The sequence below is a fragment of the Pan paniscus genome, chromosome 16 (assembly GCF_029289425.2).
Source record: "Pan paniscus chromosome 16, NHGRI_mPanPan1-v2.0_pri, whole genome shotgun sequence".
NCBI classification, from domain to species: Eukaryota; Metazoa; Chordata; class Mammalia; order Primates; family Hominidae; genus Pan; species Pan paniscus.
Genome location: NC_073265.2, coordinates 55,206,226 through 55,221,877, shown reverse-complemented (window position 1 = coordinate 55,221,877; position 15,652 = coordinate 55,206,226). Strand labels below are relative to the sequence as shown.

General features: G+C 47.5%; 1 protein-coding gene across 32 annotated transcripts in view; it reads left to right on the top strand.

The window, feature by feature from the left end:
- MEGF11 (multiple EGF like domains 11) overlaps nt 1-15,652 on the top strand; it is a 375,762-nt gene that overhangs the window by 297,919 nt on the left and 62,191 nt on the right. For all 32 annotated transcript variants that reach the window (XR_004666566.3, XR_004666558.3, XR_004666559.3 and 29 more), the window contains 3 exons: nt 2,453-2,589; nt 8,026-8,238; nt 15,408-15,582. Coding sequence is in view for 23 of the 32 variants with exons in the window: in XM_034938970.3 (XP_034794861.2) it covers nt 2,453-2,589; nt 8,026-8,238; nt 15,408-15,582 (525 nt within the window). In the remaining 9 variants the exon portion in view is untranslated. The remainder of the gene's footprint in view (nt 1-2,452; nt 2,590-8,025; nt 8,239-15,407; nt 15,583-15,652) is intronic.

The following is a 15,652-nucleotide window of genomic DNA, read 5'->3' as shown; positions in this document are numbered from 1 at the left end:
CTTTTTTTTTTTTTTTTTTTTTTTGAGACAGAGTTTTGCTCTTGTTGCCCAGGCTGGAGTGCAGTCGTGTGATCTTGGCTCACTGCAACCTCCACCTCCCAGGTTCAAGCGATTCTCCTGCCTCAGCCTCCCCAGTAGCTGGGATTACAGGCATGTGCCACCACATGCAGTTAATTTTGTATTTTTATTAGAGACGGGGTTTCTCTATGTTGGTCAGGCTGGTCTGGAACCTCAGGTGATCCACCCACCTCAGCCTCCCAAAATGCTGGGATTACAGGCGTGAGCCACCGTGCCCGGCTTTCTTGAGTAATTCTTTTTGATGGAAAACAAATCCTACAATAGCTTTCTGAGAAAGTGTTTATGGAAGGTTAACTTTTTGAGGCTGTTCAAATCTGAAAATGTCTTTACTGAGTCCCCTACTTGAGTGTTAGTTTAGTTGGGTGTAGAATTCTAAGTTGGAAATGATTTTTTTCCTCTGGATTTTTAAGGCATTGCTCCATTGTCTTCTGGCTTCTACTTAAGAAGTCTAAACCCTTTTAATTCCTGATTTTTGTATGTTTGTTTTCCTCTTTGTATTTTCATTTTTATTTGTTTTTGTAGAGATGAGATCTTGCTTTGTTGCCTAGACTGGTCTCCAACTCCTGGGCTCAAGAGATCCTCCCGCCTCAGCCTCCCAAAGTGCTAGAATTATAGGCATGAACCACCATACCTAGCCTGTTTTCCTCTTTCTAAAATCTGTTAACATCATTTCTTTATCCATAGAGATATAAAAGTTTACGATAACATGCCTTGATGTGGGTCTTGTTTTATATTTTTGCTAAAGACTTTGTAGGCCTTTTCAGTTCAGAAACCCAGGTTCTCCATCCTTCCATTCTGGGAAATTTTATTATATTTTCCATCAATTTACTCACCTCTATTTTCTCTGTTCTACTGTCTGGAACTCCTGTTAATTAGATGTCAGACCACCTGAATTGGTCCTCTATATTTTCTCTATTATTTTTAATCTCATCTCTCTATCTTTGTCTCTCTCTCTCTGGTATACTTTATAAATTTCCTCAACTTTATCTTTTGGCTCTTCTATTGCAACATTTTAATTTCCACCATTTTATTTTTAATTTTCAAGACCTCTTTCCTATTCTCTGGATATCCTATTTTATAGCACTCTGTTCTTTCATAGGTGCAATGTTTTCTTATAGCTACATGAGCATGTTCATTTTAATTATGATAGAGGCTTTTTTCCTTCTCTTTTTTTTAGGTTTTCCTTGCTCCAGGCATGGTTCCTATTTCCTCTGTGTTCCTGTTGCCTATTTGTTTATTTCAGTGTTTCTCTTTCATGTGAGGGCCTATTTCAAATATCTGGTGATCCATGGCCATCTGTTCATGTTTTACAGTGAGCCCCAGAAAAGCTAAATGGACATCTGGGGGTGGAGGGAGATGTCAGGCGTGTTGACTGATGGGACCCTCAACTATCAGTATCTTTAGGTCATTTCTCTTGAGCTCCTCAGTGTCCCTAAAAGGAACCCTCCAACCTCCTGCCACAGGGAGTTCAGTCCGGCAGTCAGCCTTTAGGAGCGCAGCAGGGAAGAGAGCAGCAGGAGAGTTCCACCCCCACCTTCATCTGTGCCTGTGTCCCTTGTCCACAGCCTGTGACACCAACCTCTCTGAAAGACTTGGACAATTCACCTGGCTGCTATTCAAGGTGGGGGCAGAGATTGGGGGTCTAATTCCCTATTTTATAAACTTTCAAACAGTCCTGTTTTGATCATACCTGCACCTTCACCTTCGGAGGGTCCCAGTGTCTCTGATTCCTGAGCTTTTTGAGGTTACAAAGGATTTCATCATCCAGCATCGTGACGCTCCCTTTGCAGGCACTTAACATTGCCCAGGAAGCAGAAACCAAAGCAGTTATCACTCCTCCACCTGCTTTTCCATCTTCCAGTGTGTGACATCCTTTGTCTCCTATTCCTATTTTCTTTGTGGGTTTATACCTGTACCCCTTTGACTCTCATGTCAGCTGGGTTTGAGAAAGAAGCTGAGCAAAGTGCATGTCTCCATACCAGCATGTTTACTCAGCCTCCTTCCTTATGTCTTCTCAGCACTTTACTGTGTACCCATGTGAGAGTACTTAGTGCCTTGTACTTAGCGGTTTTTTTGGCTCTTTCTGTGGTAGACTAGGAGGACAGGAATCAAATCGAATCACCCCTAGTGTCTCACACAGCACCTCGTATACAATAGGCAGTTCCTAAATTGTGCTGAATAACTGGATGAGCAAGTTGGCCTCAGTCTCCCATCTCCCATCTCTAAGAGGAGGGCTTTGGAGCCCTGGTGTCCAGCTGTCTGAACTTCTTCTGGGAAGTTGGGTGGTCCCTGGAGCCACAGCAGGTGTGCCATTCCCAGGAAAGTTTGGCATTTCTGGAGCACCACCATGCATGTCTTCCCACCTTTCTTTTAGGGAGCAGTGTGTGCCCAGCCCTGCCCACCAGGGACATTTGGCCAGAACTGCAGCCAGGATTGTCCTTGCCACCATGGAGGGCAGTGTGACCACGTGACTGGACAGTGCCACTGTACAGCTGGATACATGGGGGACAGGTAAGGATAGTGTTAACTGTTATCTTTGCTGTCCATTTTACTCATATTCATAGGAGACTTGCAGAGAACAGCTCATAGCCCTCTCTCTGCCAGCCTTCCAGTTCCTTTCTCAGAAAGCACTCTGAGCTCTCCTGCCAGGGAGGGTTGGCACCTGATCCCTCCTCACCCTCGGCCTGCAGAGACACCCTCTTCTCTAGCCTAGTGGCCCAAGCTCTGAATTTAAATGGGCTCACCTGGGGGAAGGTGGTGAGCACCTGCCCCCACTCTCTACTCTCTGCACTCATAGAGGGAGGCAATGGCACAGATAATCCAAGGAAGCTGAGAGTACAAAATCACTTCATACGTTTTGCATGATTTCTTCTGGAAGGGGATTTTTAGTCCTAATTTGGGTTCCACCAAAAGGATACTGGCATCAGTTTGCATCCTCTGAAGGCCTGTGGCTTAAGAGCAGACTGAAGGAGGGTGCCAATGTCCTGGAATGAAACCAGCCTTGCAGAGTGGATAATCAAAAAAACACAGAACTGGGGAATTGCCATATGTGCACATGTGCCACAGCGGGAAGAAGGAGGCCATGATGACAGGGCAGGTGCAGAGGAAAAGGGAGAAACAGCAACCGGTGTGTGTGATGGTGAGTAGATTGGAAGCTGGAAAAAGATATTTGAAACCCACAGAACCCGGGCCAAGTCTCCTCCCTCTCACTCTTGACCACATGGATCTCTCAAGCAGAGAAGGGCCGTACAGAGGCAGCCCCCACACCCCATGCCTGGTTCTGTGGGGATCCATGTTTCATTTCTGGCTCCTGGACTTTATACTCTTCTCAGACAAAATGAGGAAACATTTTTCATCATTCCATGCCTGGGTGACATCAGGAAGCCGGGATGGAGGCTGAGTTAACCAATGAATCCCTCCATTTCTAATAGACATAATCGGGGCTCCTCCAGCTCTCACTAGAATCAGCCCCAAATCCTTAGTGATGTCCAGAAAAGAGATTGTCCATTAGCCTTGGGCTTATTTACCTCCAGCTGGAAGTCTTTTAAGCCAGATCTGATCTCTTTGTGAGCCAGTGTTCATCAACACTGTTCCCCAGCATAGAATGTGGGGTGTGGCATCTGGGGATCCGTCCCTCCCTGACCCGTGGGAGAGAGGGCTGAAACATTGAGTGCATGTTCCCACCCTCACCATCTCCCCAAATAAGGAAATGCTCAGGATGAGCCAGTATGGACTGGAATCAGGAAGATCCTCAAGCCAGCACAGGACTCCTTTTTCAGTCCACTTTCTCATGAGAGTGCAAACTGCCCGCTTGTTGTTGGAAATGAGCAGGCCCAGGGCTCTAGCCGGCTGGACTCCATACCAGTAGACCCTAGCTCATTGGTGCTGTCGATTTTCCCTGTCAAGATGTGCCAAACAGAGAAAGAATCCAAAATCTCTCTGCTTGTTGGAGCCTGGTCCATGATCCTGGGCAGAGAGGAACCCCTAAAGCCAAGGGGCCCTCCAGCAAGCTTTGCCAATCAACCACAGGAGGGTTCAATAGGAGGCCAGGCAGCATTTGGGCTTCTCACCTAAACGGGCTGCCTGGTGTTTAATATTTTGTAAAATTGCCTCCATTAATTTCGTAGGTGACAGCTGCATTAACCCACCCCAAATCATCATGAGCATATTAAAGTTGAGTGGGTGTAATAATGCAGGCCTCCCCGGATAGGCAGAAACCAGTGCAAATTAAACACGAAATGTAACGAGGGCTTTGCAGCTCATTTTGTAATTTAATTGAGCAATGTATCTGGTTGTTAATGGCAATATTGGACACATTAGATTGATATGGTGCAAAGGAAGGATGTTTAAGTAGAAAACTAATTCCTGCTGTGATTATCCTTCTGTTCCGCAGGCCCCATTATTAGCATGCTTTGTGTAAAATTCATTAGCCATCATTGCTTGATCTCTAAATAAATAAGTTGTTTAAATTGTGAGTAGGGAAAAAAAAAGAGGCTGATTATGTAAATGAATTAGGTTGTCAATATTTCCAGATTGTTTTTCTGGGGCTGTAGATCCAGGCACCCCAAAAATATAGTGGGCTAGGGAATTGCCCTTCAGAGGAGCTTAGGGTTCAGGGCTCTGTCGAGTCCTGCTAAGCAGGAGGGAGCAGGAATGTTTGAAAAGGAACAGGTATCAGGAGGTATCTGGTTTGAGTTTTTTCGCCCGACATTTGAGACATTCGAGGCCAGCAAAGCACAGTGACTTCTGGAGAAATCCATTTGCAGGCTGAACAGGGGCTGGCAACTCAGATAGTGATTATTTGGGTCTTCAGCTGCTCTTTTTCCTCCCCTTCTGCCTCAGTTTCTCTCCTTCCCTTCCCCCATTCTACTTCTCCTCCTTCTGTCTTCTACTTTCCATTCCTTCTCCAGACATCACCTTCTTTCTTGCCTCTTCTTCCCTCTCTTTTCTGCTCTCTTTCCCTTCATGAGGCCTCAGATTGGCTGAAATATGACAAGATTTGCAGAAAGACAATCTGGGGTCATCTTAGCCACATGCAGGCTGCGTGAGCTTGGAGCAGTTGCCTCACTTGTCTCATGGCAGCCTCCTTAACTCCAAAGTGAGGGTGATGAGAATATGTGCTGCTCCAGGGGCTGGGGACAGGCTCTGGGGCCTGAGCAGCTGGAAGCCCCTCAGTATACGGTGCCCAGGGGTGTTGTCATCATGATCCCTGCTGCCCCACTATTCTGCCAGATCACTCCTTTGCTACAGTGGCTCTGAGAGGGGAGAGCTAGTGGCATCTTCTTGGGAAGGAAGCACTCAAGGCCAGACCCCAGTCACTGTCCTCTTCTCCTTGTCACTGTGGGCACAGAGCAGCAAGGGCACAGGGCAGCAAAGGCACAGAACAGAGACAAGGACACCCCAGTCTCAAGTTGCCAAGGCTGGTGCCCCACACACTGGCTGCTGTCATCCCCCACACACTTGCTAGCTGGCCCTGCCACATCCACGAGGGTCTGACCACTCACCCTCACCATAGACAACTGAGTCACCCCCTCACCATAGACAACTGAGTCACCCAGACACAGAATCTCCCTGCCCTGTCTGTAGAATACTTCCACCCCCACGATCCTCCAAAATACATAATAAAGAAGTTAGAGCTGTATTTTTTTTTAAATTGCTTTTCCCCTCTGATTACTGTAGAAGATATACAGAAAACCTGGAAAATGGAAACATATGATAATTAAAACACTAACTCCTTAAATCTACTCTACTATTAACATTTTAGAATTTTTCCCTTTGGGCTTTTTCATGCCTGAATTTAAGGCCAGAAGGTCAGATGGGCTCTGTTATAAGAACTGTTGAAAACAATATTAACATGAGTACTAGTGAAAATAACTAACTTTTCTAATTGAGCCCCAATTATGGTCTGGGCGCCTTTCTAAATGTTTACACACATTATCCCATTTAATTCTTACAGAACCCGATGAGGTTTAGTGAGTATCGTCCCATTTTACGAAAAAGAAGAGGATGTCAGAGCTTTAGGTTAGTTCTCCATTATCCATCCGCACTGTTGAATCAGTGCTGGAACAAAGATATCCCAGAACCCCAGAGGCCATTTCCATTTGTCTTTGGGATGCCAGAAGTCGTCCCCCTCTTTTACCCCTATTCCCCCAGGTTTAACCCTTGACTTATCCGGATCTAGTTGCTGTGACAATAAGTCTGCATCCTCTGGGAAAGAGCCCAGGGTGGGGGTAAGGGGTGCTGAGGCACATTCAGGAAACCAGGTGGTCAGCAGTGGGGGTCACACTCGCCCACGGAGGAGCCACACCCATGGCTGTGAGTTAAATGAAGTTGAATAATTATCCTTATGTTGGGAGCTCCAAGTACTAGCCCAGACACACACAGGACACAAAGGTGGTCCCAGGCTTCCTCCTTAGGGGCTCACAGGCTGATGGGAGAGACTCAGCCCCTACCTTGAGGGGACCTTCTTCCAAGGAAGGGAAAATAGCCTTGTCACAGGGCATTCTATTCTATAGTCCAATGCAGGAAGACACTTCCTCTACTCGAGGGAAAATCTGCAGTCAGGGAGGAGATATGTCTCCCAGTAGGACAAGAGAGACTGTACATCTGGCCCAAAGGCTCAAAAACCAGAGATACTGTATAGAAACAAAATCACCCCATTTCATCAAATCTAAGGTGCCACTGATTGTAAGATGCATCACTGTTTCATATGCTGCAAAGAATGAAAAACACTGGCAATTAAACTATGACATGTCACCAATTACAAGACTTATCTAATTTCAGAGATATAAAAATATCTTTTAAAAACAAGGTGGCTCATGCCTGTAATCCCAGCACTTTGGGAGACCGAGGCAGGTGGATCATGAGGTCAAGAGATTGAGACCATCCTGGACAACATGGTGAAACCCCGTCTCTAGTAAAAATACAAAAATTAGTTGGGCGTGGCAGTGCACCCCTGTAGTCCCAGCTACTCGGGAGGCTGAGGCAGGAGAATAGCTTGAACCTGGGAGGCGGAGGTTGCAGCAAGATCATGCCATTCCAGCCTGGGCAACAGAGTGAGACTCCATCTCAAACAAACAAAAAAAGCAAGGTGTTTTTAAACCTACCTAAACAGTTTTTTGTTTAATGGGTGCGGAGTTTCAGTTTGGGAAGACGGAAACATTCTGGAGATGGGTGGTGGTGATGTGGCACAACAGTGCGAATGTGCTTAATGCCACTGAACTGTACGTGGTTAAAATAGTCAATTCTATGGGGTGTACTGCCTTAGTCTGCTCATGCTGCTATAACAAAATACCCGAGACTGAGTAATTTATAAACAATGGACATTGATTCTCACAGTTCTGGAGGCTGAGAAGTTCAAGATCAAGGGTCTGACAGGTTTGGTGTCTGATGAGGGCCCCAATCTCTGCTTCCAAAATGGTGCCTTGAAGCCTGCATCCTCAGAGGGCGAAAAGAATAGAAGAGCCAAAAAAAAAAAAAAAAAGAAAGAAAGAAAGGGACCTCACTGCCTCCCTCCAGCCCCTTTTATGAAAGCACTAATCCATTCATACCCTAATCACCTCCCAAAGGCCACACCTCCTAATACCATTGCATTGGGTGTTAAGTTTCAATGAGAATTTTGAGAGAAACATTTAAACCATAACCTGTATATTTCACCACAACTTTAATTTTTAAAAATTATTAGGCTTGGAATCAATAAAATATGGTGGTACAAACTCATTGCTGGGGGGACTGAGCAGACCTGGCATGAAAGGCAGAAATGACTGGGGCGAACTAAACCATGGACTACTTCCTGGAGGAGGAGAGAGAAAAGGGGAGGAGGCTGTGAGCAGGGTGGAGCACACCAGGCCTGGGCCAGATGGCCAGGAGGACCACATCCTGGAGGATCTTGAAGCACAGGTGAGGGATCCTGGCCCACAGCCTCAGCCCCACTCTGCTCTCCCACAGGTGCCAAGAAGAGTGCCCCTTCGGGTCCTTCGGCTTCCAGTGCTCACAGCGCTGTGACTGCCACAATGGGGGGCAGTGTTCACCCACCACGGGTGCCTGCGAGTGTGAGCCTGGCTTCAAGGGCCCACGCTGCCAGGAGCGACTGTGCCCGGAGGGCCTGCATGGCCCAGGCTGCACCCTGCCCTGCCCCTGTGACACTGACAACACCATCAGGTAGGAGCTGGGAATGGGCGAGCCCGGGACAAGGGCGGGGGGTGCTCAGGTAGAGAGGAGGCTTGCTAGGATGTGGCCCCCCACCTCTAGCATGGACATCCAGGAAGGTGGGGGAAAGGGCTAGGACCTCAGCACTGAGCCCTGAGAACCACTTTGATGAAAAGAAGGGGAAGCCAAGGCCACATAGCCACAGTCAGGACTAGAGCCAGATCACTCACCTCTGTCCACCACACCTGGCTACCTGCATTTCCAAATGTGCCTGTCTGAGACTCCACACATGGGAGCAAGGAGAGAACAAGGAGGTGGGGTGGAGCACAGCTGCATGACCCTGGGGGCTAGGATGGCAGGGCTCGGGTGCCACAAGCTCTGAGCACATTGTCCTGGAGAATATTTCCCCTCCACTTGCGTGGCATCCAACCAGAGACACGGCCACTAGGGCAGAAGTAGAGGCTTGAGCTGCAGAAGGTCAGGACTAGAAGGGACCTTAAAAATCACTAGGGCCATCCAGGGCCTAAGGAGGGTTGTCCCAACAGACCCTGGCAAGGCTAGAGGAGCAGGAACAACAGGGGCAGCCCTTTATCAGGGCCTGAACTTGGGGCCAGCCCCTCCCCCAGCACTCTGTGTCATTTGTGGCTTGGGGACATCTGGGCAGAAGTTGTCCCTCCACCCCCCACTTCCAAAGGAGCCTGAACCTGTGAAGGCAGAGCTGTTCTGGGCTACTGCTTCCAGCTCCCCTCCCTGCCCGCTTCACGCACCAGCTGGCACTGCCCCAGGTAACAATTGAGACTGTCAGCCCCGGATGAACGCCCCCACAGCCCTTTATCATGGCTGCCTCTTATCTGGGTGATGAAGGTCAGGGGAGCATCCCTTCTCCCTCAGGCCTACGGACAGCCCAGGGAAGACCGGCCACCCTGGGCATGGGTGCTGCTGCTGTTTGCAGGGCAGACAGAGAATCCCTCTGCTTTGCAGCCCTGTCGCTGGGACGGCCAGGACTTAGCCTGGGCCCTTCTTCGTTTCCAGGCTTTGATCTTTCACAAATCACTCTGGAGCCTCGTTCACTGCAAGCAGAGGCATCTCGGCAAGTGTTATGAGTTAAACTAAAAGGTCCTCCCTCCCTGGAGTGGAGCAGCTGGGGTGGTGTGAGGCAGAGGTGGAAGGCCCGGGAAAGAGACTGTCCAGAGAGGGTGCTAGAGCCAGTGGAGCTGGCCTGTCCATGACCTAAGCATTCATTCACTCGGTCATTCATTCAACAAACACTGAGCGCCTGCAGGGCTGGGCTATGAGGAGGAAACCCTGAGCACCTTCTGCCGTATTTCTTCAAATACAAGACAATACCAGTAGTGAGGCATAGCTTTATTTGGGTTACTACTAGGAAAATTCTATCAACTGAACCATGACATACCATTGATTGTATAGCCAATATCAGAGATATGAATTACCCAATATCAGAGATGTGAAAATGTAGAGGAGAAGTACATCTTAGAACTGATGAAATATATGTGGCTGGCCCTGCTGGGTCCCAACATGTGCCCAAGTAACTGTGACCCAGGACTATGTGATGCTGGTCAGGGAAGGCTTCCTAGAAGAGGTGGCATCTGGGCTGGGTTTGGAGAGCAGAGTAAGAGCTCCAAGGCGCTAATTACAGAAATCTCATATGGCTGGTCAGGGGACTGGGCAGCTGGCTCAGACTGTTACATGTGTCTAAATATTAAGATTCCAGAATCTGTCGCTCCTGCTGGGAAGCTGAGGGAGGACCCTCTCCAAGACAGGAAGCAAGGCTGATGCCGGGGTCCAATGCAGGGAGCTCCTGCCGCAGAAATCTAACCAAGCCCCAAATTAAAGGGTTACTGTTTTCCTCCTGTGCCTGGGCAACCATGCCCTGTATAATTCATCCTTCCTCTGAAGGAGTCCTCGATGCATTATTAATCTGAAAGGACTCCCCCTCTTCTCTCCCGCTAATCTCAGCCCATCCAATATTGATGATTATTTGCTTTACTGTCTTTAAAATGTATCATGTTTCAGGGACTGGGAGGGAGTAGCAGTTCTTCAGAGTGGGGGCTCTGAGCGTGCCCACCAGTCTACTCCCCAGCCTGGTCTCCTCTGAGTCTGCATCACCACCTCCTTGAGGGCACCAGCAGCCTGGCTTGTCCATCCCTGTGGCCTCTAGCCTCAGCATTGCACAGTGCCTGCACAGAGTAGGCCTTCAGTAAAAGGAGTCCCTGAACTCATCTTAAACAGCCCATCCCTCTAGGAGGTTCTACCCATTAGCTGAAGTCAACCCTATTTTTTAAAAAAACATATTTCTCCCTTTCTCTTGGTACACTGGCCCAGTGACTGAGCCCCTGGCACAAAGTTTTTGTTCAGTTGAAGTTAGGGTTTCTCAACCTTGCCACCATGAACATTTTGGGCTGGGTAATTCTTTGTTGTAGAGGGCTGTCCTGTGCTTTGTAGAATGTTGAGCAGCATCCCTGGCCTCTACCCACTAGATGCCAGTAGCACCCTTCTTCCCCTGCCCAAGTTCTGACAATCAGAAATGTTTCCAGACATTGCCGGATGTCCCAGGGTGGGGTGGGGCAGGAAAAATTCCCAGAGGTTGAGAGCCTCTGGGCTAAATGAACTCTCTCGTGCTGCACTTGATTGTTCTTATGGACACCAGAAAACAGCTCTCTTCCTCTATGTGGATGGAGGGCAGCCCCTCTCTTCCCATGAGCCTTTTTTGGCCCATTATAGAGTCTTCTCTTGAGATTCAAGAAAAGCAAAGGAATGACTCTGTGACTTCTAATCTTAAGACAGTTAAAGTTCAGGTACTGAGTGGGGATTGGGACTTCTGAGTCCTGCCCTCAAACCTATCTCTGTCTAAGCAAGTATCCGTAATAAGGGCACTTGATATATGCACATAAGATATACGTCCTTCTCCTCTCTATGCATAAGTTTCCCAATCTGTCCATCACCTTTCATCAACCCAGTGGGGGAAATGTTTTCCTGTGGTCTTTGAAAGTGAAGCTTCCACCCAACTCCCTGAGAGAAGGAACGTGGGATCCCTAGAAGCCTAGCCTCAAAGCTCCCGGCCTTCTGCAGAACTTACAACAAAGCCCCCACCACAACAGTGTGCAAGGTCTTGAGCATCTTTCCTAGGCAGAAAAAGTAATCCCAGCCCCCAGCCAAAGAAAGCCCTAGCCACCCAGCTCCAGCCTCTCTCTGGTCTGTGCCCTTCCGGCAAGGCTGCTGCACAGAGATTGAATCCATGCCCTGGGAAGGAAGAAGTGGCTGGTGAGATTCTCCAACTCTTCATTCCCTTTATCAATTATTTGTAGCACACACAAAGAAACCATCCTCCTTTATACAGGAATAACCTTGAGAGAGAAAGCACCTGTGTGTCAGGGATCTTAAATGTCCCCTCCACAATTGGGTTGTCATAGACTAATTCCAGCAGCCATGATCGTGTATTACCTTTGAAAGATTTGATTTAGCCAACAGATGCAGCATTGATAGAAATCTCATAGCAGCTGAAAGAAAGGCAGAAAAATCCACTCTGGAAGGATTCCTGTATTGTTCAGCTTTTGGTTCCTATTAACTTGTGATTATGTCTGGGGGAAATGGGAGAAAAGAAAAAACCAGAGAGAACGGAACCAGGCTAAACACAAGTGACTGTAACTTCTGCCTGAGCCAAAAACAGCACTCCCTGGCCTGCCATGTGACTCAAGAGAATGGGGCCCACCACCAGGAAGAAGGGATGCCTGGGAGAGGGGCTGTGCAAGTCACTCTGCTGAGGGACAAAGGTTCCAAGCATGGCAATCACAGCTCTCCATCATGATCAGTCAGCTGTCACTCTCCATCCTCTTTTCAAAGGGACTTTTGGAGTTTCTATAAGATGAGTAGAGTAATCAAATTAAGAAAGTAGATATCCCATTTCTAGTAGAATTGTAGGGATATGAAAAAAAAAAAAGGAATGATTTTAGATTTGGTTTTGAGCCTTCTGGTTCTCAGAGTAGAGAGTAAAATTAGTGCCTAACATATCCCTGAGCAGCCAAAGTGATGGCAGCAGAGATCAAAAGCAGGAAATGCACAGAGTACTTAGGTCAGCATTTGCTAGCTCGTTGTGTGTGGAGTGTGCTTTTCACAAGGTGGTGCCCTCACCAAAGTAAGAGCGTGTAATGGATGAGCTCCAGCTTGACCATTTGCTAGGCAGAGACAGCAGAAGCATCTATTGATGGAAGAGGCAGAAAGGTGCCTGAGACCTTTTAGAATCTCCAGTGCTCAGCAGAGCTGATGGCTGTAGCCAAGACCTGCCAGGTCATTCCTAGGTTCAAGCATGTCAGTCTCCACAACCGTGACTGAGCCAGTCTCTCTACGCTAACCCTAAACCTCAAAGGAAGCTCTTGGAAAGATGCAACCTAAAGAGAAGAGTGCTCCAAAACCATCTAGCAGAGCGTCAGGGCCACCAAGAGGCACGCCTTCCCCACGATACCCATGCAGGTCGCTGTCTCCCCTTCCAGTGCCTTGGGGCTCAGAGAGGAATTTTTCTCAAACTGTAAAGGTCAGAAAGTCTTTGAACACTCATCCTTTACACCCATTCTTCTTTGTTAGATATTTACAATTTTTATTGCTTTACATCTGTTTATAAATAAAATAGATGCTCAGTTTTGGTAAGTTAGGGAATACATTTAAAGAAAAAACTTAGCATCACTCAGTTTCTCAATCCAGAGATAGCACAAAAGCCATTTTGGGGTAAATCTGTTGATGTCTATATCGTTTTCATATTTTAGATTTGATATATTTTCATATTTGAAAGATTTGATTTAGCCAACAGACGCAGCATTGATAGAAATGGCTTTGTATACAATGTGATTATTTCACTTAACCTTATATCATTAAACATTTTGAGAAACAACTGAATACATCTCTTAGCATTCCTTCATATGGATGTCATAATTCATTTAACCAATACCCTGTGGTGAGAGGTGGCATGAGGCAGTGGACAAAATGTGGCCAGACAGACCTGGGTTTAAATCACAACTTTGCCACTCACTGTCTTAGCTATGTGACCTTGGGCAAGTCACATAACCTCTAAATGCCATCTGTGAAATACAGGCTCAAATACCTAATTCACAGGCTTATTTGACGATTAGAAATATATATATAACGTGCCTGGTGCCTCAATAGCCTAGTCACATATTATTTATTATTATTTAAATTGCTTCCATTTTCCACTGTTATAAATAATGCTTCAGGGAACATCTCTGTGCATAAATCTTTCTCCACAACTATGATTATTTCCTTAGGATAGAGTCTTAGAAATGGAATTATGAGACCAGAGTCTGAATAAAAGTATTAAAGTATTAAAGACTTAAAAGTAAGTCTCCTGATATGTAGCCTCAGATTGTTTTGAAACCTTTACCAGCATTTTAAAGCATCTGCACTGTTTTGATGGAGGAAAAGTGGTGTCCAATTGTTGTTTAGACTTGATTAATGAGACTAAACACTTTTCTGAAATGATTACTAGCTACTTGCAAGTATTATTCAGGAATTGCCTGTTCCTGTCCACCCCCTCATTTTCTGTGAGAAAACCAGGGTCCCTAGAAGAGAAACAGCTTGGCTAGGCTTCACACAATTAGTTTGCTCGTTAATTAATTTTCTAAATATATATTAAGCACCTCCAGTGTGCCAGGGACTCTGTTGGGCCCTGAGAAGGGAACAAGACAAACGGCTCTCCCCCATGGAGCTGCAACCTAGTGGAGAAGACAGATGATAAATCAGTAGAAAAGAATAAAGAATCAATGGAAGATAATTATATTTAGAGGAAGCTGTATTCATTTCCAAATATTCACCAGGGCAGTGAATATGAGCCAGGTGTTGGGGATCCATCAATGGTCCAGCGGGGCAAGGCGCCAAGGCCCCATGGAAGTTAGCAGAACCAAGACTTGCCCCAGGTTCTCCCTGCCAGCCCAGGGCATGCTTCTCTTGACCTTATCCCCAGAGCTGGGCTCCAGAGCAGGCAGGCCAGTGCCACAAGGAATCTAAAAGGCTTGTCTCTACCACCCAGCACTTCTTTGGTGTGTTAGTTTGAGCTGCTCCAGAAGCAGATACCAAGAGCAAGAGGTTTACTAGGGGAAGCATCTGTGAGGGAAAGTGGGGAGGAAGCTGAGGAGGCTGGGAGAGCTGACAGATCACATGGAAGGAAGGAAGGAAAGTTGGGAGAAAGAGTCTTAACCCACAGCACGGTTCTAAGAAAGTTTGCCAGGATGGGGTATCTTAAAGCCAAGGTAACCATCAGAGGAGTCCCAGATCTCCCAAGAGTGTGCCCACCTTAGTATCCCTGCTGTGTTCCAGCTAGAAGTGGCGCAGGGGAAATGTGGCCTCTGGATTTCAAACTCAGCACTGGGGCCATAGGTCAATTATGCTCCCGCAGAAGTTCTGAACAGCACATGGTTACAACTGGCATCCCGCTGATCATGAATAGACATTGGCTATTGGATCAGATGGCTGCCAGCTAGAGGTTGCCCTACTCTCTGGAGGTCATGCCAGGGATCCCCTGCCTCTAGCCGAATGGTCCTTTCTCTAGCCTAAACAGGAGATGGAGAAGAGCTTGCTCACTGTTAAAGAGCCTGGCAAAGCGTAGGTTGGGGTTGCTCTCTCCAGGGCAGACATTGCCAGAGAGAGGAGGCCACATCTGGCCCAAAGTCTTGTTTTCACTCGGCCCAACATTCATTGAACACCTACAATGTGGAGAGCCACTGGGGTATCATTGCTACCTTCTTGTCCTGTTCCCACACTAGGCATTCACCTTAGGTGAGGGATGGATGAAGCCTTGGACTGCATAGTCTATAAGCCAAGGGACTAAAAGGCCACTCTCCATTTTGGTTTCCATGTGTCTGAATTATAAAGAAGACTTGTGTGGGAGTCAGAAGACCTGTGTTCTAATCCTGCTCTTCTCCTTGCTGTTGACTTCAGGGTAGTTATATAATCACCCTGAGCCTCAGCTTCTGGGTGCTAATGAGACCATGTGGCCTTGGCATCTTCTGATAAACAGAAAAGGCACTGAGCAATTTAATCCCAGAGGCCCTTTGATCCCGCTACCCTAGGCAAGCCAGGCTTGGGGTAGACAGAGGGCGGGGACATGGCTGCTTCCCAGAACAAGCTGTCTTCTCACCCTTCTCTCATCTGTGCAGCTGCCACCCAGTAACTGGAGCTTGTACCTGCCAGCCAGGCTGGTCTGGTCACCACTGCAATGAATCCTGCCCTGTTGGCTACTATGGCGATGGCTGCCAGCTGCCTTGCACCTGTCAGAATGGCGCCGACTGCCACAGCATCACTGGGGGCTGCACTTGTGCTCCGGGCTTCATGGTAAGATGGGAGGGGCCTCCCGTGGCCTTCCTGACCTCCACGGGGCCAGTTCCCCTCACCTCCTGGTGCA